Source organism: Ictalurus furcatus, chromosome 5 (assembly GCF_023375685.1).
Source record: "Ictalurus furcatus strain D&B chromosome 5, Billie_1.0, whole genome shotgun sequence".
Lineage (NCBI taxonomy): Eukaryota > Metazoa > Chordata > Actinopteri > Siluriformes > Ictaluridae > Ictalurus > Ictalurus furcatus.
Genome location: NC_071259.1, coordinates 1,005,292 through 1,026,895, shown reverse-complemented (window position 1 = coordinate 1,026,895; position 21,604 = coordinate 1,005,292). Strand labels below are relative to the sequence as shown.

The 21,604-nt window shown below is 37.5% G+C and overlaps 1 protein-coding gene across 1 annotated transcript in view; it reads right to left on the bottom strand.

The window, feature by feature from the left end:
* LOC128607269 (alpha-2-macroglobulin-like protein 1) overlaps positions 1 to 21,604 on the bottom strand; it is a 33,499-nt gene that overhangs the window by 10,734 nt on the left and 1,161 nt on the right. Inside the window, exons 2-24 of the mRNA XM_053623943.1 lie at positions 16,391 to 16,608; positions 15,872 to 16,028; positions 15,187 to 15,239; positions 14,820 to 14,840; positions 14,375 to 14,543; positions 13,581 to 13,665; positions 13,218 to 13,344; positions 12,642 to 12,786; positions 12,094 to 12,203; positions 11,555 to 11,611; positions 10,505 to 10,783; positions 10,125 to 10,188; positions 8,745 to 8,893; positions 7,188 to 7,337; positions 6,871 to 7,047; positions 5,824 to 5,893; positions 5,606 to 5,747; positions 5,305 to 5,530; positions 4,885 to 5,011; positions 2,952 to 3,073; positions 1,877 to 1,925; positions 1,438 to 1,521; positions 281 to 457 (exon numbers count right to left, since the gene is read on the bottom strand). Coding sequence (XP_053479918.1) covers positions 281 to 457; positions 1,438 to 1,521; positions 1,877 to 1,925; positions 2,952 to 3,073; positions 4,885 to 5,011; positions 5,305 to 5,530; positions 5,606 to 5,747; positions 5,824 to 5,893; positions 6,871 to 7,047; positions 7,188 to 7,337; positions 8,745 to 8,893; positions 10,125 to 10,188; positions 10,505 to 10,783; positions 11,555 to 11,611; positions 12,094 to 12,203; positions 12,642 to 12,786; positions 13,218 to 13,344; positions 13,581 to 13,665; positions 14,375 to 14,543; positions 14,820 to 14,840; positions 15,187 to 15,239; positions 15,872 to 16,028; positions 16,391 to 16,608 — 2,958 coding nt within the window. The remainder of the gene's footprint in view (positions 1 to 280; positions 458 to 1,437; positions 1,522 to 1,876; positions 1,926 to 2,951; positions 3,074 to 4,884; positions 5,012 to 5,304; positions 5,531 to 5,605; positions 5,748 to 5,823; positions 5,894 to 6,870; positions 7,048 to 7,187; positions 7,338 to 8,744; positions 8,894 to 10,124; positions 10,189 to 10,504; positions 10,784 to 11,554; positions 11,612 to 12,093; positions 12,204 to 12,641; positions 12,787 to 13,217; positions 13,345 to 13,580; positions 13,666 to 14,374; positions 14,544 to 14,819; positions 14,841 to 15,186; positions 15,240 to 15,871; positions 16,029 to 16,390; positions 16,609 to 21,604) is intronic.

Genomic DNA, 21,604 nt, shown 5'->3' with positions numbered 1-21,604 from the left:
AATACTTTCCTGATGCACTGTATTTTTGTTATTTAAATGTAGCTATTCCCACCCACTATCTATGTCTTGGGAGGGTAAGAGACAGAGAAATGAATTGGATGAACACAAGACTAGTACAGTCATCAAAAAAAAACTATAATATTAAAGCAAAAATATCTCAAACTATTTGTATGTACTTCTTTCCATTGAAAAAAGGATTAGCAAAAGGGACACTTTAAGGAGAAATGGTAGAGGAGGGGTAGGTCAAAAAGGTCTCATTTGAAACACTCAAAATCCTCACCGCTCACGAGGTAGGTCATGGCCGTGCTCCTGATCTGGGGCGTGAGCTGGTTGGTGCTCTCCAGGTACTGCAGGATGAAGATGTTGGGGGCGAAGACCAGCATGTTTTGCTCTCCACAGCCGTACGGCATCGCCAGGAGACTCGCCAGGTTCTGTAGAGCTCGGCCCATCAGATCTCCTGCACAGAAAAGATTATTTAAAGGCAATGTGCAGTGGAAATCACAGTGAATTTTGCTCCCTAAATATAATTGGATATTTGTTTGTGAAATAATGCAGTTCTAGACTTTACTTTTGATTAGACTGTGAAAAGTGGGTGTTACTAAAGCTAGCACTGTGTTCCTGCTTGACTTATTCTTTTATTTTAATGTTTCATTTATCATAATATTTTAGTATATTTAGTATGTATAATACTTTTGTTTTAAAAAGGTCGATGGTTATTTGTGTCATATCACAGCAAACCAGTGACTACATTTCCCATCCTGCACTGTGGCCTACAAACATGGCCGCCATGAACTACACTTCCTACACGCACGTTCACCTTCTCCGGAATTCTAATCACATATACCTACACGCACGTTCACCTTCTCCAGAATTCTAATCACATATACCTGTTATCAATTTCACACTCACTCACTCCACAGTATATAAGAGACTTTTTGAACCTCATGACTTTGCCTAGTATTGAGTGTATTCTCGTTACCAAGCGGTTGTTCCTCGTTTATTGAGTTTGTTTCTCATTTCTTGTTTTGGTTTCTAGCCTTGCCCAGTTTATGCCTGTTTGTAGATTGCTTGACCCACTGCCTGTTTTGACCACGCTCTTGTATCATGATTTGGATTTGTCTACCTGTCTCTCTCTATTAAACGTCTTTTACTTAAACGACAAGCCCCTTCACCATGATAAAGTCTCAATTCAAGAAAGGATTTTGATGGAAGTGTATACAAAGCACAATAATTTTGATCTCTAAGTGATTGATGGAGAATCAGATGACAATTTGTTGTTTTCTTTTGTATTTTGGGATGTTAAATTGAAATCTATTGTAATATATTCTTCACACATTATTTGCCTCATTGATTAGCTTGCTCTGATGATGTAAGTTATACTCAAATGCTACTACTAATGGTCCAAACTGATGAAATAGAAACAGTTCTTCAACTCACCCAGGACAGAGACTGAGGCCATGGCTGAACCTTCCACGAACACCACAGGCAGAATCAGTGAGACATTCTTCTGAACAATACCATCTACCAAAACAAAAGCCAAGGGGAAAACATGGTACAACTGCATAAACCCAGTGTTTAGTTCTTAAACAAGACCCTTAAACTGTCGTCAGTGTGTTTGGATCACATCCTGTGCAAGCATTCTTTGATTAATTAGACGTAAATGTCATGTAAATGTAACTGTATAGAATTAACCGCATGCCTCCTCCTGAGCAGTGAACCCTATACCAAATAATCCATCTATTTCTGAGCAATGAAATCATAAACTGCTCTGTACTGAAGCACTAAATGATCAGTGAACAATTCTAAAACACCAATGATAATATGAATCAGATGGTTAAACGTTATAAATAAGGTGAAGGAATGAAGTGAGTCTGACCTGGACAGAGAAGTTCATTGTAGCTTTTATATTGTTTGGTTCCCTCAGCCTGAAAATGGCAACAGAATAATAATCCAATCATCAAGCACAATTACATCGTCAGTCAAAGAGCTGTATTAAGAGCAACAACTTAAGTTCAAATATATGAAAATATTTATTGTACAGTATATTAAGAAGATAATGAAGTATTATGAAGTTTTATGAAGTTCCTTTAGTTGAGAGTTTTTCAATAGCATCTAGACCACCAACTTTAAGCCCTTGTCTAAAAAGAAAAAAGCTGTAAATAAATAAATAAATAAATAAATAAATCAGGAATAGAAAATGCAGACTGAAGAAGTGCATCACACTGAACATCTGAACAGAAGTTAAGTCCAAAGTTAAATCTGACATCTGAATACCAATGTTCTCTCTACATATACATAACTCAACTCTGAATATGGACCAAAATCACACTTAAAGCATGACCAGACCCATCTGCTACAAACATTCTACAAAAGAAACAAGAAAAAAAAATCATTTTAATTGAAATGTAATAATGATGAATAGGCTGAACAATGATATAATCAACGCATCCTGTGTTCATTTATACAGTATATTAAATATTAGTGTTATGCTATACCGGTATATATTTTGTCCAGTAGGTATTTTTTCTACCATGTTTAGTAGAGTTTTCTCTAGACAAAATAGATAAACAATAGGAATGCTAAGTGGTTATAAGTGGTTATCGGAAAGGGAGCTGTGTGACTTTTAAGAATTTCTGTAAGGTAATGGAAATCACAGTGCATCACTATCAAAGTCATATTTATTACTGACTAGTATTGAGTTTGCAATTTTTGCCTGTTGTTGAGTTTGCCTGTTTGACTGGCCATTTGAATGTGAGTTCTGAAATATAAATTTCTGTAGCTTCAAGAAACAAACAGAATATTACTGTAAACATTTAAACAATGAGCTTAATATTTGAAAGGTTGGATTATGTTCAAAAAATAAATCTGTACTAAGAAATGTATGTTACAGTTCAAGAGGTCTCTGGCTGTAATAATAATAATAATAATAATAATAATAATAATGTAATCACCTTCACTTGCAGTGTTTTAATGACCATGTCGATGCGTCCTTTCTGTGGTACAGTAACCGCACTTGCTCCACACAGAGTCGATGATCTCACAGCCTCCGCCGTCACATTGATGCTTACCTCCCCTATAACACACACACACACACACACACACACACACACACACACACACACACACACACACACACACACACACACACACTTGAAATCACTAATTATACTCTAAAACTGGAGCACCTACTATTGCTAACTGGTTAGTTATAATATGTGACGTATCAGTCAGCTTTACAATTAACACCCTTGATAAAGGTAAAACGGTTTTTGAAAAATGTCTTCATGGTTTATTAGCTCATGATGAAAATCTGAGAAAGCTCTAATCTATCTAATCTAATTTATTAGGCCCACGTGTAGCTAGAAGTAATCTTTCTGATCACATGGTTACTCTGGATGGTCTTTCTGTTTCATCATGTGCAGCAGTTAAAGACCTTGGAGTGATTATTGACTCCAGCCTATCATTTGATGCTCATGTAGATAATATTACTAGGATAGCCTTCTTTCATCTCAGAAATCTTTCTAAAATAAGAAACATATTGTCACTACATGATGCAGAAATACTAGTTCATGCATTCGTCACCTCTAGATTAGATTACTGTAATGCCTTACTGTCTGGATGTTCCAGTAGGAATATAAATAAGCTCCAATTAGTCCAGAATGCAGCTGCTAGAGTCCTAACTAGAACTAGAAGGTATGACCATATCACACCGATATTATCAATACTGCATTGGCTCCCAGTAAAATCTCGCATTAACTATAAAATACTTTTATTAACCTATAAAGCACTAAATGGTCTCGCGCCACAATATCTAAGCGACCTTTTGGTTTTATATAATCCGCCACGCCTACTTAGATCAAAAGATGCAGGCTATTTGACGGTACCTCGAATAGTGAAGGCTACAGCAGGGGGAAGAGCTTTCTCTTATAGAGCCCCACAGTTATGGAACAGTCTTCCTATTAGTGTTCGGGACTCAGACACAGTCTCAGTGTTTAAGTCTAGGCTTAAAACGTATTTGTTTACTCAAGCCTACCCTGACTAGATTCTGTTCTACTACTTCGCAGTCATAATTATCTTTTTTTTCTCCCTCTCTCCTTTCGCCGAGCCCCACATGAATTTATGGAGATACTAGAGATCCAGATCCTTTCTGCCTCTGGATGGAGCTCAAATCTTCTCTAATTCCAGACTGCTGGGACTACGGCTGCTCCTAAGGCCATACAGACTTCATATAAATCCGTAATGAACTTTTTCACACTATCTGTTGTTACCCAGATGAGGACGGGTTCCTTATTGAGTCGGGTTCCTCTCAAGGTTTCTTCCTCTTAAAACATCTTAGGGAGTTTTTCCTTGCCACCGTCGCCACTCAGTGGCTTGCTCAGTTGGGATAAATTCGCACCTTTAATATCTGTATACCATGTTGATATTTCTGTAAAGCTGCTTTGAGACAATGTCTATTGTAAAAAGCGCTATACAAATAAAATTGAATTGAATTGAATTGAATTAATCTTTAATTAACAAAAGTACTGTACATGTTTCACAATTATTGGTACCCATAGAACTTCAAAATAAACTAAATGTAACTAAATCATGTTCCCAATTTATATTTTGTTCAGGAAAAAGATCTAACAGGGAGACTGAAATTGTTTCTATTTTAAATATAATGTGGAAATTGTTTACATTTTTTGTCATTACCAGGCCACTCGTGGGCCCCAAAATCGCTCTAAAAAAATAGTGTTTGAAGTTACAGTTTTATGAGTTTATAATATTTAATCTGTATTTTCTATTGACAGTGAAGTGATGAACTTGTGGTAATGTTAAAGTCAGAAGGTTTACATTTCCTTCTCAGCATTTTCTATGACCTTTAAGTTGAAAAGTTTGACATACCCAGAACCAGTGGTGTGATGGTCCAGGAGAAGGTCTGGCTCTCGTCAGCACACAGGCAGCTTGTGTAACTGCAGTTTTTACACACTTGTGCTGAGAATTGCTTTGAGCCAGCCAAAATCACGTTCACCTTTAACAGAGTTTTAATTCCGTCAGCTATCGGAAAACTAACCATACTTTTTCCTCAGCCGGTCCTTATTCAAGGAAAGTAGTGTGACACCAGATGACAAATGACATCACAGCGTAATTTGTATTTTCATTGACTCACTTAGCTTGTAATAAAACATGCTCTAAAACATGGCAATACTATCTGTGAGGAATCCTTGCAGGAAATTAAAACCCATCTGAATGTCATTTTCTCTTAACACTGTGATGCCACATCTTTTTCCATAAAATATTATTAGACCAAACATGTCTACTCACCATCATGCAGCTTTGGAGGTAGTTGAAGACGGTGGCTTTGAGCGTGAACACTTCTCCTCGGATGACGGAGCTCGGCATGGTGAGGCTCACAAAGAAAGGCTGGAAGGCAGTGAGCTGGGTTTTTGGTGCGACTCCGAACCCAACAGATGATGTACAAAATGCACCAGCCTGCCATGTAGTGATGGAATCTGGAACCGTTTTATTAACAGCCATTGCTCCAGTCTGACTGTAGAGAAAAAAGCAAAGACTCAGTAACACAGCCTGAAGAAAGTGGACACAAAATTCAATTAAACATGCACACCTGACTAAAACGAGATCCCAAATCCACGTCTCTGGAAAATATTTGCGGATCGTAACGACTGGGGCAACTGATCCAGTTGATGAACTCGAGTCAGCTGAAACATCTCTGGCAAAGAGGGCTGGCGCAGCCATGGCTACCTCATCTGCGGATGGAGCTGTACAGTGATATAACATACACATATCATGTCAAAAAGGAAATGACTGAAGAAAGCCACTCACTCCTCATAAACGGCAAACACTCAGAAGGTTTCTTGACTATGGCATTGGTGAGGATCTTGATTCCAACATCCTGAAGAAAAAAAAAATGGGAACACAAAATTATTTTTGCATGTTGAAGATAATTAATAATAGATTATGACATTTTCACAATACTGTTTTATAGAATTACTACAAGTATAGGTTTACCTGTATAGGCAAAACAGGAACAGAATTATGGGAAAAAGCAATACTCCATGTAATTTTTTTCCCAATTTATGTCTACCCAAAAATACTGCCCTCACTACGCAAGCCTTCTCATGAAGGTACTGCAAGGGGTATAATATTGTACTGCAAATGATACTTGGAATCATTCACTATGAAAATCAGTATACTACTGAATAAGTAATGAATAAATCACTCAATGTCATGCTGTTAGAGTAAACTAAATAAAGATGGATAGATGTTATGAATCAGGATTACGGTTACCAACCCGAAGTTGATTATTTACCTATAACAATATGTCTCCAGGTGTTTTCTACCTCTTATACCACAGCAATTTGGGGGAAAAAATGACAGTTTTTAATGTTGTAACTCATACTGTTTATAGGTCCATTTGTGAAACAAGTTAGTTCCTGTTCTCACTTACATTATAGCAGCTATGAAAAGTCATTCCCTCACCAGCCTTTCTTTTTCTCTCTCTTGAAATTAATAATACAGTACAGTAATGTATATCCTCCAGTGTCAGCACAGTAGAGGTGCTGACCCCCTCCTCCCACCCACCCAACACCTTTCTAATGCATTTTCCATTAGTCTTAAATTATGTGGAGCATCCAGCAATGGCCTGTGAATGAGAGATTCATATAGAAATTTATCTGCATTACAATGACCGCATTAATATAAACCTGTGATTTGCAGCTGCACTACTGTATCCAGTATACTATCCGTATCCAGATTTCAACAGTGCTGTGGTATAATGTAGAATATTGATTATCACTACATTCCTAATCACAAGAGACAAAATATAAAACACCAACACCAAAGTTTTTTTTTTAATGAAAAATGTCTTACTTTAAAGGTGTTGTGCACATCGATTTTCCCATAGGTTGGAAAATAACCAATCAATCTTGACTGTGGTTCTGCCATTATGTTCATGATGGGTGTTCCCCCCAAGCATTGGTATGAATCCTCGTCATAGATGTTGTATGGATATCCTGATAACGTCTGGACAGGCAGCATGTTGAACACCTGGAATAATCGGGTGTGACGTCATTACTCAAAACTTGTCCCGTTGTAATTATTGTTATAATTAACAACATTGCATGTATTGAAAACAAGCTATTACATTAATGACTAAACTCAAAGATATTTTGTTAGATTAAACGCACAGATTCGGTGTTGAGCTCGTTCTCTGGTTGAAGCAGTAATAGACTCTGATCGATAGCCCTCACTGAACACAGTGATCCTGGGGTGGCTTTCAGGATCAATGACACCTGACCACCAGGAAGCTCCGATGATTGTGAGAAATTCAGAGACACCTGAAAGAGTAAGTAAGTAAAGTAAGTAAGTAAATAAATGCATAAATAAATAAACCTCTGGTTAGGCAATGTAAGAATGTAACACAACAATGTAAGTACGTAAGTAAGCAAGTAAACAAACAAACAAATAAATAAATAAATACGCCTCTGGTTAGAGCAAGAATTTGTAATTTATCAAAACCAACATATGAATATTTTATTTAGGTATTGTCAAGTCCAATACTAAATGTAATACTAAACTGTTGCTTCACAGAGCTGGCTTGTTGCTTTGTTAAAAAGAAATCTACTGTCTCTCAGTATGTCAATAATACAACTCTTTTGCCTTAGAGCAAACTTCTGCTTTTGATGAAAAATCAACACTGCATCTTGATGTTCCATCCATGAAAACCATACACAGGGTTAGAGACAAGACTCACCCTTGATGAGGTTTGACTCCTACCTTAACACCAAGAATTCCATCAGAACCCAAGTCCATCTACAGCTGAGGTTAAAATGTCATTTTCATATTGGCAAGCATAGAGAAGATGAAATTTGAACAGATATGAATGGAATGGAGTTGAAGACTGGACAAGGTTGGGGTCATGAAGTTTACATGCATCTTTAATGTTGCACGGGGATCTGGGTTGGTGCTCTTCGACTGGCAAACTGGGATGGTGGTCACTATTTAAAAAATAAAAAATAAAATCGTGGACCAGGACGTGTTTTCCAATTATAGCAAATCCCACTCCTCAGCCTTTGAGTGTGTGTGTCTTCTGGAGAGGACACTCCATTTGAGAGTTGAACCTACAATCCAGGAGGAATTGTGCACTTTCCTCATAAGCCATGGACCATGGCTAGTACTATTCCAAATATTTGAAGATGGTGTTGTTCTTTTGGTACAATCCTAAACCTAAACTCTGACTAACATTTGGCTCCTAAGTGTGAAGGGGGTGGGATAAAAATCAACACCTTCAAGTTCTAGGTCCCTGGCTCCCTTCAGGTGAAGTAGTTTGGAGATTTAAGTAGTTTGGATTGATGGAAAAACAGAGCACAAAATTGACAAACAGACTGGGCTAGCAGAAGCAGTGTTATGACTGTTGTACTGGTGCATGGTGTTGAAGAAGTAGTTCAGTTTTTGAACAAAGGGTAAGTCAATCTACTTTCGTATCCTCACCTATGGTCATGAGCTGTGGGCAGTGCCTGATTTCAGTGCCTGATATGAGGTACTTCTGGAGGGGTGTTGGCCTTACTCTCTGTTAGCTTAAGGAGCATAACATTATACTAGAGCCCCACACTAGGGCCACTGCTCTGTCTCTATTGAAAAAAATCTTATATCCACATATCTATTTGAAATTGGGTCATTTTATAAACCTGGGTAAAAAAAAGGGCAAAAAAAAGGATTGCGACCTGTGAGGATTCATTTCTGACCTTGTTAGCCAAACACAGCTGAATTGGGAAGTTCATGCTGTCTGCCACAGCCTCACCACTGGAAAGGATTGTGTACAGGACCACCTGAGCAACCGGGGACAACTGTAGCATGTTTCTCAGTGACAGAGACAGTGTGCCTCTAATCTCCACTACAAAACAGATAAATATTCAAAGTTTAAGTGCATCAGCTACCAATACAGTGCCATTTAGGGGTTAATAATAATAGGACAAATTAAATGAAAAACTTTTTACAAATCTAAATTAGAATTTAGGCTATGAAGATAACATTAAAACAAAGTTCCCTTTCAAATGGAACTCCACGTTGTAATTAGCATAACACTATGAGGAGCACCTTTCGCTTGCAACCATCATCGCCCACCGTTGCCCCTTACTGCCTTGACTTTGCCCCTGGATTAGCCAAGGCCTTCCTGTATCCTATGCCGGATTATATTCCTAAAGTGCCTACATTGGCTGTCCACCCTGTGGTGTTGCAGGCTTTCTGCCCTCCTCTGTTCCTCAGACCGGAACAAGAGAAAATGCACCTGCTGTGTCCAGTAAGGGCTAACTGTACTTACGTCTGCCGCTCCGGCCAGTGGCGTAAGTTGGAGCAGCTGCTGGTCTGCTTTTGTGGCGACAGTAGAGGTGATGCTTTGTCAAAGCAGCGCATCTCTAATTGGATAGTGGAAGCAATCTCTATTGCTTGAGGCAATAGTCTTGCTACGCCTCTGGGCATAAGGGCTCATACTACTAGGGCGGTTGCCTCCGCGAAGGCTTTGTCCACAGGGGTATCCTTACAGGATATGTGTGCTGCTGCATGGTGGTCTACGCCACTCACATTCATTCGTTATTACAGCCTGGATATTCATTCCACCCCAGGCTTGGGTCGTTTTAAACAGGCGGTACTCTCGGTATGACAAAGTGGGTATTCTCATTCCCATAGTGTTATGCTGAACCCAACATCAAAGTTCCCTTTGAAAGGGAACGTCTGGGTTACGCATGTAACTCTGTTCCCTCAGAAGGTAACGAGACGTTGCGTAGCTTTGTCATACCGGAGCAGGCCTGTGAATTGCATTTTCGCTTCAGATAATAGAGGCTGATGGTGCAGTTCACAGGTTCCATATTTATATCACGCGACTCGTTTAACTGCCACATCACCTGATCATGGCAGGCCTATAAATAGGCATGATTTTACACAAGCTTCAGATGTCGGTCGCGCGCAAGAGGCGCTCCCCATAGTGTTATGCTAAACGCAGCATCTCGTTCCCTTCTCAAGGAACAGGGTTACATGCTCAACCCAGACGTTTTCCAGCACTTTTGCAAAACAACATTCTTTAAAAAAATATGGGGAGTTAATTTTTGGATGGTGTGATATTTACTAACCTCTTTTTGAGTCTATGGGCTCAGCAAGACTTCCTTTTTGAACCAAATGTCCTCTAGACATCACCTACACACAGAAAAATGAAGATGCATGAATTGTAATGCATAAATTACAATTATTATTTTTTTAAGGATTTTAGTCATTTGTAAAAGTTAGAACTACTTGGAAGGTATAAATGAAAAACTGAAAACATACAAGGATTGAGTATTTGAGTAAGTACAAGTGTTCAGTTCAGTTAGTACAGAAATTGTAGTTTCCAACTCTGTTAGTGAAAATGCCAACAAAGGCAAGCATCATACAATATATGCTGGAAATCCAATGAGTTACAATGTTTTCGATTATAAATTAATGTTATAAACGTTATAGTGAAAGCCAAGCGCACCATGTAGAAAAAGGATAAGGTCTTCTGGCGTAGTGTGTATGCATTATCATGTATCATGTACTCTGCTTCAATCACAGCATTTTTATTGCAGCTAAAAGGCCTCAAGCTGCTTCTCAATTTAATATAACTCAGGCTCTTGGAGTAGAAAGGCTGAAGATTGAGGTAGGCTGTGGGGTACTGTGGTGAGAGCTGATTTTCCACGTATACATCTGGTCTGTTAGTCATTTCATACTCTGCCTGTTTAAAAGAATAATTAGAGAAAAGCAGAAAAATAAAACACTAAGAGATTACATATTTTTAAACCATAAACAAATTCTCAATTTTGTGAAAAACTGCATTCTTTTGTCATAATACATTCAGTAGATAGTGAGGCAACAAATCTTTATAGCTGTTATATCAGGCCTCATCAGCTGGTGCTCCACTGTCTAGATGTGGAACCAGCAAAGTATTTCAGTGGACTGAACAACATAAATAAATCATATATCTCCGTATAAATTTATAGAAACTAGATATAGCTCACAGACTTGGTGTCTGTTGTAGATCCTGTGTTGATGTCTATCCAAAATTTGTTTAAAAATTATTTAGCTGAAGGCACCACATCATATTAGAAGCTAACAGGAGAAATTATCTCAGAAAAATAGAGAGTACAGAATTTATTAGCGTTTCATTTCATTGGTTCATTTTATTATTGGTTGCTTTCTCCCAAGTAGACATGTGCCCCGCCTTACTAAGCACCCATTCTTTATGAATAAAAACAAACAAAAAACAAGCTGCTAATAATTATGGCACCCTTAAAAAACAGTATATAAACAAGAAATTGCAATTGACCAGAGGGTTTTAAACTGCAAACAGATGGAGACGCCTTTCATATTTCACATGAGCAGAACATGAGTTCATTTTTTTAAAAGAAAAAAAAGAAAGAAAGACTCCACCCACCTGAAGAGAGACTTGCTCCAGACCCCATGGTTGAGTTTCGAGGGAAAAGTTTGCGATGCCTTCGTCATTTGTAACCAGCCTTTGGACTGAATTTTTAACATTAGCATAACTTACAGTCAGAAGCACTACTTTATTTATCATTGGACTGGCGTTTGGGCCGGTCACTTTAACCTAAAGAAAATGGACAGGGACATCAGAGGACAATATCAGAAACAAAAACATCATATCAATTAACTTATCACAGACCTTGACTAAGCCCAAAATACTGATTTTAATCACACAATAGTTTGCACAATATTAAATATCTGGCTAGGAAACTTATTTTATGTTATGGATTTAGTTACAAAGTAACACAATTTGCTGGATGTTTATAATTAATTTAGTCATCTACTAATTTGCATTACACAGTAAAACATTAAATAAACTGGTATTGAAATTGGACACGGGTTTTAATTACACTAGCAAGCAAAATTGGCTAGATTTTTAGGAACACAATGTAATATTTAGCCTAATATTAGCACACTTGCTTGCTTTGCTATGTAATAACAGATAGCTAGAGGTGTTCATGTTAGCTCAGTGCCTTTATTAATGTTTAACAAAGAAGCCAATTAACAAAACATACAATTAATTTTAAAGGTCAGTAATGAAATTACCTCTCCTTCATACGTCATTCCGAGCTTAAACACTGTTGGTGAATTCTCAAATGAAATGGTCACGATATTAGATGTTATAAAAGAGCTGCCTGAACCAGGCAGAGTCACACCTACAGGGTAAACACAGAGTTAAAATGATCTGCCAGCATACATTTTTAAGGGTGAAAATTAAAAATATATGCAAGATATTTTCATTCCCTAAGATATCATATGCAGTTTTTCCTTTAAATAACCCAACCCATATGCTTTTCACATTCACCACAAAATACACTGGACATTTTTGGTTTTCCCCAAACAGATTTTTTGCATGTGCAGTGGAACTTGGCCAAAACCTTGGCCACTCTGTGTCTATAATATAGTGTTAAATAGTTATAGTTACATTTAGTTATGTAGTAATACAAGTTTAATGTTGGAAAAGGTAAATATTTAAAAATGTGTTTAGACCTACCATCCTAAGTGCTAATAATAATAATAATAATAATAATAATAATAATAATAATAATAATAATATAAACTTTAAACCTTAAATATTATAATGAAGCCATTACTACAAGAGGCTTGATTTAGGAATCTCTTACCTGTGCCATATTCTTCCACATCACACTGAACGTTGATTACACTTTCATAGCGTGAATCAGTTAAAGCATATTCATTCAGATTTAAGACAATTTCTCCACAGCCTGTCCTGTCAGTCTAAAGCAAAAATAAAAAGTAAATGAATGGGAAAAAATTTTTTTAAAAAAACTAAAATGGTCAAGAACTACATCCGTATTTATTAATCCCTTTTCATAGTAGTTTTAATACTGATGCATGTACTGTTTAGTTCATTACTTAAGCTGAACAAACCATGAAATTAATATAACATATATTAATACTATATAGCAGAATAATATAGCAGTGACAACATGGCACAATAACACCATCAGTAACATTAACTAACATTGTATTACATACATCCAAATTCTGTCCAAAAGTGAATTAAATGGTTTATAATGAAGGTAATGCAAAAGTTAGCGTACAAAAAATTTGCAAACAACATTGTTTTGATTCAGATGAGTAACTGAGGAGGCGTTATTGTTTCACTTATGAGCATATTCTGTTGGTTTCAGAGTAAGATGATTAACCTTGAATATATAGTCCTTGCAGATGTCTGGTGGCATTGTAGTTCCTGGTGGGAACCAGAAGTATCTGTAGCTGTTATGGCAGACTTTGGCCTTCACCGTCCCATTCACCGGCTTCCCGTATGTATATCTGCAGAGAATGGAAAAAAAAGTATAACAACATAAATTACTTTTTTTTTATTTAAGTGAAGCAATAGTAAAAAATAACTTTTCCAACATAAATGTTTGAGCTTTGTTCATTTCTTGCAATAATTTCCTAATTTTGTAAGTCAGATGTCCAGTATGGACATCATGTTGGGTATGTTACAATTGTATTGTTAAAAAAATCATTAAGAGAAAGAACATTACTGAGTACTGAACACTCACTTAGCACACACTTTCAGCGTAGCCTGTGTGTCCAGGATGGTTATGACTGGAGGAAGTTGGACCGTCACTTCAAACGTGGGCAGAACTAAAAGAGATAATAAACGCAGTGCTAAAATACAGCTGCTAATCTGAATTGTGTTGTTTAGTAGGTGATAATTTAATTTACTCTATTCTCATTTACTTCTATTACTGTGTTCAAAACAGTCATCAGATTTGACAGGGATTATTTCTAGAACCCAATCGTATGTCTCTAAATGTTTTACATGGAGTAGAAAAATGCAGTCACAGGCCAAATTGACCGTCCAAACACACTCCTGGCTTTCACATCATTAATGTTTTTATATTTTAGACCGTTAATTGAAATAATTCATTATAAAGATTTGTATTATTCATAAAAAGTCATAAATTTAGTAGTTTCACTGTTTTTATTTTTTTTATTTTTAATTCAAACATATAAACTTCATTATCATAGATTTACTGACCAGGTGCTTGGAGCCTTAAATATAGAAATGAGTGTCAACCTGGTTAATAAGTAAAACAGCAAAAAAGAAAAAAACTACTAAATATTATACTATTTTCATAAAACAGGTTTGGATCAATTTCTCTACTGAATAATAAGTAAGCAGTTTTTAAATTCATACTTACTGTATATAACATTGTATTCAGGACATATTAAGAAAATAAAAATACTAAATAACTGGTATTTCCATCAATATTGTTCTTACCAATCATAAAAATAAAGATTAGATATATTTGTATTCTAAGGACATTTATAAAGATAAACTGAGTCTGACCGTAGTCCTTGACTTCAAAGGATTGTGTGATGGCTTCATTTTTCTGCTTCCAGACAGTGATGACATAAAATCCTTTTGTGGCCTCGGAGTTTATGGGATATGACAGATCCACGAGACCGCTGTGTGTGGAGACGTTCAGCCACTGACCAATGCGGTTCGAATTTGGGTCCTGAAATGAAATAAAAACAAAATACACTACTCTTAGATCTCAGTCCAGAAAAGTGCCACAAATAAGGTCATGAGCTCAAAAACATCCATTAATGAGAATACCATGTTCAGTTTTTTCCCTACAAACTTATAATAAGAGCAGCGTCAGAATAATAGTTATAAGATTTCTAATGCAAAAGCCTGTAAATGCACTTATTATTGTTTTAAAGACATAGCAAGTCATAAATACACAAAGTGCCCAGTTAATAAGTGTTGAATCTTTCACACATCACCGTACCTGCACTTCTATTGTCGGAAACTGAAACAATAAGAAAAGATAAAAGCAGGTTAAACATACAATGAGAGTATTTTTTAGTAATACATTTGATGAATCCTGTGATTTTCAAGTTCAGCAGTAGCTTGGACTTAGGTTTGGACTTAGATATTTTTTACTTAATACTTTAGGAAAACAAACTTATTCACCTTAATTTATTAAACTTAATATTGAGGAACTATAAAACACAACTAATGCCATGTTTAATTTAAAATTGTTTGCTTAATGCTTACAAAGCAAGACAGATATAACAGTTGATGAATATGATTTTTGTTGAAAGTCCTAGTGTATATTTTGTAGTATTTTAGAGAAATGGTAAAAGTTGTCGTACCGTCTGATTGTAGGTGAGGAAATTGGAATCCAGAGAGACGATGCGGAACATCACTACAGAGAATAAAAGATAATATCTATAATGTTGATGCATTCTGAAATTGATTTGGTTTTAATACTGGCTTAAATAATTTCATTAGATTCAGTTCAATTCAATTTTATTTGTATAGCGCTTTTAACAATGGACATTGTCACAAAGGAGCTTTACAGAGTAACTGGCAGTTAAAGGCAGATAGACACATGACAAATCAAGTTAAAATACTGACAGAGGTCAAAATGACCATTAAAATATAAATAATACTAGAAGGACTAAAAGATTTTGAGATAATAAATGAAATTAGAAAGTGAGGGGAGTGAAACACACAAGAGTTTAAGCTGTTCAAGTTTATAGCAATACAATTCGTGATACCAGATTGTTTTCTGGATCGTGATTGGTCTAAAGGTAATTCATTGTCTATAACAGCAGCTCTGACAGTACTGCAGCTGCAAATCACAGTTTGTATTAATGCACTCATTCTAATACATTATCGTTTCTACAGTATTTCTCCATATTTTTACAAGACAAAGGTCTGAGACAAAAAGAGGAATGCATGTTAGTGATCAGGAGCGTGGTGAGGGTGGCCCTGGGGCAGGAACCTAGGAAAACAGAAGGCAGGAAGTGTGAAAATCCGTGTAGAGAGTGTTACCAGTTTGTCCTGGTTTGTAGATGGGTTTATCCGTCTGAATGATAATCAGAGAAGTCGGAGGTTTGATGAGGATCTTTGTTGTCTTGTTCAGGAATGTGCTTCCTCCATTTATCTGAATGCCAATAGACGCTACTGATTCCACGCTTACGACAGGAACCTGTTAAAAACAAAACGGCAAAATCATAACACATAGCGACTTTAGAAAACATTACACTATTATTTATTTATATCCAATTTTATATCAATATTATACAGCAAACCAGGCTTTACATTGCAAAAACATTCATAGCTTGTTTATTCATTTGCCCTATTACATTTCCATTAAAATCAACTTGAATATTGTTTAAATCAGAGGTGTTTTTCTGATTCTTCATCTGTTAATTAACAAACCTGAACTCATGTAAACATATTTAGAGGTTCAAAATCATCAGCTAGAGAAGATGGGAAACATTTAGACTCATCACTGGAGATAGGAATCCCTGCCTGTGAGGTGAGAAATGTTTTAAGATGGCGTCTGACCTGGAACGGGATACAGCGGTAGTATTCTTTTTTAATAGATTTTTCCATCAGAAGTACGACTCTGTTGTCATTAAGCTCCAGGTTCACTTCCAGTGAGACTTCTTTATAGGGGTTCACCGTGATACATAGCGTCTCTGTGGTGCCCCCTACAGCCTGGGAGGTCACGGCCAAGAGGTAAAAGCTATTGAAAAAAAAAGGGAAAATAGTTTTATTAGTTCCTACTTAGCGATGCTCTGTCCTTTTGATGTTGACCATCTCTACAGTTTGTAGCAGCAACTGCACTCTATAAGCATATATAATATATAATAATATTACTGATAGCATATTTTGCACAGGACCACAGCAGTGACAGCATGTTAATCAAAGTGGCCTTTACACCAGACAGCATGTGAAGTCCTTATTTAAAATAAAAAAGTGTATTTTTGCATGACAATGCTGGAGGTTCTAGCTAGAAACACTACAAAATAAAATGTCCATGCTATAATTTCCGTGAATCCTAATAATCTAAACAGCACATGGGTGATTTTTAAATCTGTAGCCTACAACAGCAGTTACATATGCGAACATCCTAATATCTCTACTAATACCTGCTTTGGGGTTTTTTTATGGGGTTTTTTTTTGGGGTGGGGGGGGGGGTTGTTCAAGAATTTTGAGTCCTTAAATGGTGTTACTGATGGTGTTGAAAAAGGTTGACAAATCCTGCTTCAGTTGTACAATAGATGGACTTTGTGATAAATATTTACAGATTAAAGTATGTACAGCGTTGTACATACTTTTTTATATTCCTCACTTAAGTATATTAAGCCTCATTTGAATCCCTGCATCACTAATTCAGAATATCTCAAATGTAAACATTTATATTGTTACGGTACCTGGTTGGAGGCAAGCTCGGACGGGGACTGGAGTGCGAGGATCAGGTGGAAGGTGAAACACGGAAGACAGCAGGAGGTCAGGCGATGTTCAGGTGTACACATTTATATTGTTTACCTATTTTCCTCACTTAAGGAATAGTCTTGGATAAACCTTTGTATAGAGCTGTAATTATGAGGTTTATTTTTTATTTTTTCATTTGATAGAGTTGACCAATTCTCCATCAGCCTCTTCAAACCTCAGTTTATTACTTTATGTTTTCAGCCATTCATTCATTCGAGCTGCATTGAGGAAATCTCATTCATACAATATTAACAAAAATATTAGTCGTACTATAAATCTCTTCATATTAAATCTACAAGGCTCTCAGAGAAAACCAGAAAAATATATTAAGTTCTTACGTTTCTCCGGCGGTCTTCTGTGCTACGATGCTTGGGAAAAGCAAAAAAACTCCAAAAAGAACTTGAGAAAAGCCCATCCTGGAACAAAATCAGACACGATCAGACCGAATATGATGATCTGAGATCACTCGTGGTATTTATTGACCTCCGCCCCTCCCAAAAATGTCTATAGTGGGGTTAGATGCTTGCTGCTATCACCACACTCCTGTTTCGCTTCTCCTGACCTTGCCCTGTATGTTACACTGACATGCCTCATCTTATCAGTCTAGACCTCAATAACACTAGCATTTCTATTGTTTTTATTCTCTTAAATAAAACACCAGCCGATAAAAAGAAGTGATGTCCTCGCATCTGAACATACAACACAGAACACTGGAATGATTTTTTATTCTTACAACAAAGTAATTATTTTCTTACTCAAACAGTTCAGCAGCACTACACTACACAATTTAGCTGAAGTCCTAGCCAGGGGACACATTTGCAATTACATTTATTCATTTAGCAGACGCTTTCATCAAAAGCGACTTACAAATGTGGAAATACAAGCAAATTTGGCCCTGTAGAGGGCAGGTAGCTTTGCAGCATCACAGCTCCAGTGTCTTCAGTTTGACCCTGAGCTCAGGTTACTTTCTGTACACGTCACATAATGGAGGTTAGGACAGATGCAATTGCATATAAGAGTATTATTAAAGAATGTTACGATTCCTTGGCGGAGGGAAGTGCAGACGAACAGTCTAGAGTGCGTGGGGCAGACGAAAGACGGAACATGGAAGGAACTCAAGGTCAGATAATCGGGCAAACAGGTAATACTGGGCGTAGGCAGAATCGTAGTCAAAGAACAAGTGAATATCTACACCAGGTTAATGGATACGAAGACTACGGCTTGGTATGCGACAGAGATGAGGCTGCTGAGCGTTTACTTCGCAAGAAGCTGAAGTTAACGAGGCCCTTTTATAACTTTTGATGCAGCACAGGTGTTTGTACTCAATACTCCGGCGAACTCGAGCGCAGGCATGGCTGGGAAGTGTAGTCCTCGTCCACCATGTTTGTACGCGGCACTATATGCTGAGAACTGCAGCCGCGAGTTCGCCGTGGCGTAACAAACCACGGCAGGCAGACAAATCCAAATCCTGAAACAAAAGCATGGTCAGAAACAGACAATGGGTCAGGCCATCTGCAAATTGGCATAAAACAGGAAAGGCAAAAGCATGTAATGAGAAATAAGAAACAAGATCAAAGACTATGAAACAAAACAAGGAACAGGGTACAAACACTTGGTATTCCATCATATTCCATCATATAAAATTGTGCTCCCCGTATATTAAAAAATTATAAATTAAAGTTCATTTTTTTCTATCTTAATTCAATTCATTTCAATTCAGTTTTATTTGTATAGCGCTTTTAACAATGGACATTGTAACAAAGCAGCTTTACAGAAATATATACATTTTGGATTTAAATTGTAAATTGATAAATTTGTCACAGTGTACAGAATAGAAGTCACAGTAAACAGAACAGAAATGTAAAACATTAAAGATATGAAAAGATATGAAGTTCTGAGGGTCATCACGTTCCTCTTTTGTTATGATATACAGTCCTTGAATACAAGCTGAACAGATGGGGGGGTGGAGAGAGAAAGAAACTACAATTTATTTTCTTATACAAACACATTTTGCTACTGTGTATTTAACCGGAACAATCAGCAAAATATCTATATTCCTTGTATGTCACTTTGTGACACTTTTCCCAGAAATATACTGCTTGTGTCTTTTCATTCGCTAGAGATCAGTTGCACTATCTGAGCAGAACTTTACACACAAATCCCACTTTTAAAGCTCAGGCTGCATCGTGCACTCATTCAGATACAACTAACTCATCAAGTCATCACAACCCGAACTGAACGAACACACCTCTTCAGATGCATTCAGTAAGCATTTAAATGGTTCACACACCAATCACAACTTTAAGAAGGAATGAAAAGTCCCACTACAGCAAATCTGAGCGACTTGGACAAGGGCCAATTTGTGATGGCTAGACGACTGGGTCCTGGCATTCATGTGGATGACAAAGAGTACAAGGCGTTGACTTGGGCCCCAAATTCCCCAGATCTCAATCCAATCACACATCTGTGGGATGTTCTGGACAGCTAAGTCTGTGGGGTATTCCAGAAAGCAAGTTATGCAATTTACCTGGGTAAATTTACTCAGAGTTAACGGATAACCTCAGCTTTCGGTTCCAAAAACGGAGGTAACTTTCAGGTATGTAAGTAGTCATAGCAACTTACTCTGTGAACATACAGTAACCTGCTCTGAAGCAGGCTATAATCCAGGGTTAGTTTTTTTTCTAATGATGAATGAAGAACATCCAGTGGATGAAGAAGCACGGATTAAAGGAAACCTTTTTTGTTGGGGAAAGGGTGATAAGGCCGCATATAGATGTGTTTTCATGTATGGAAGATTATTTTGGGATCGTTAACGGTTTCATGTCAATCGGTCATTTATTTAACAAGCCTTTTGAAACCTCACATCGCCAACATGACACATCGTGGATCAGCGTTTAACATCGGGCATATTTTTTGCATTGCACTTCTTTTTTATTATTTATATGCCAGAGCATGTGGGAAAAGAAACTGTGTGTAGGACTGTGTAAACAGGATCCCTTGCACTCAAACGGTGTTGTTGAGATGTCCGTCCATTTATACATCCATCTTCTACCACTTACTCCTTTTCAGGGTCACGGGGAACCTGGAGTCTATCCCAGGGAGCATCGGGCACAAGGCGGGGTACACCCTGGACAGGGTGCCAGTCCATCGCAGGGCACAATCACATACACATTCACACACCCATTCATACACTACGGATACTTTAGACATTCCAATCAGACATACCAATCTTTGGATTGGGGAGGAAACCGGAGTACCCGGAGGAAACCCCTGCAGCACGGGGAAAACATGCAAACTCCGCACACACATGGCCCTGGCGGGACCCGAACCCCGGACTCTGGATGTGTGAGGCAAACGTCCACCTTTAACCAGTGCTTCATCACTTCAGTTTCAAACCTGGCCTTTTTTATGTTCGCCTTTTTTTCCACCATTTAAAGTTGTAGAAGGTCCATATCCAGGTCACTTTTAAGAAATTAAACATTAAGAAATTGATGGAGGGCTAAAAGTAAAGGCATATCTATTAAATGTTATGGCATGGGTCTAATAGGATCAGTGTTCAAGTTTGCATCACAATGAAAGGAAACTTTTGAGATATTTATGAACTTATCAATTCACGCATTTACTCGATCCAAGCCAACTCTCTATCCGATGCAGCAGTTACTTTTTTTGTATAAATGGCTTATATTCCTCGTAAGCATGAATCAAAACCTCTAACTCTGCATCGCTGAAGTATGCAGCTTGCTTTTTTTTCGCCCTGGGTTTCCATGGCGACTCCTGAAATTGGCGATCCATTGACAATGTCTTCATGTACTCACAGTGCGCATGCATTGACTCAGTTACCAATTGGAGGTTGATTGAACTAACTCCTAAAAGGTGTTCTGGAACCGACATGCTCAGAGTAAGCAAGGTTTTGGTTGGGCAATCAAGAGTTTGGGGTTTATGTGACAGTAAGTTAACCTTGCTTGAAGGCCCCGCCTTACAACTTACAGGTCTTAAAGGATTTGCTGCTAACGTCTTGGTGCCAGATACCACAACACACCTTCAGAGGTCTTGTGGAGTCCAAGCTGTTTTGGCGGCACAAGGAGGACCTACACAATATTAGGCAGGTGGTTTTAATGTTATGGCTCCTCAGTGTATATGGCTGGACATTGTATCAGGGGTTTAGGACCCTCTAGTCACTGGCTGCAGTACAATTTTTAACTCTGCTCATTCTCATGTTAGTGAATGGAACAAAAGACAAACTTACATTTTAAGTTACTACTCCACAAATTATTCTCGGGA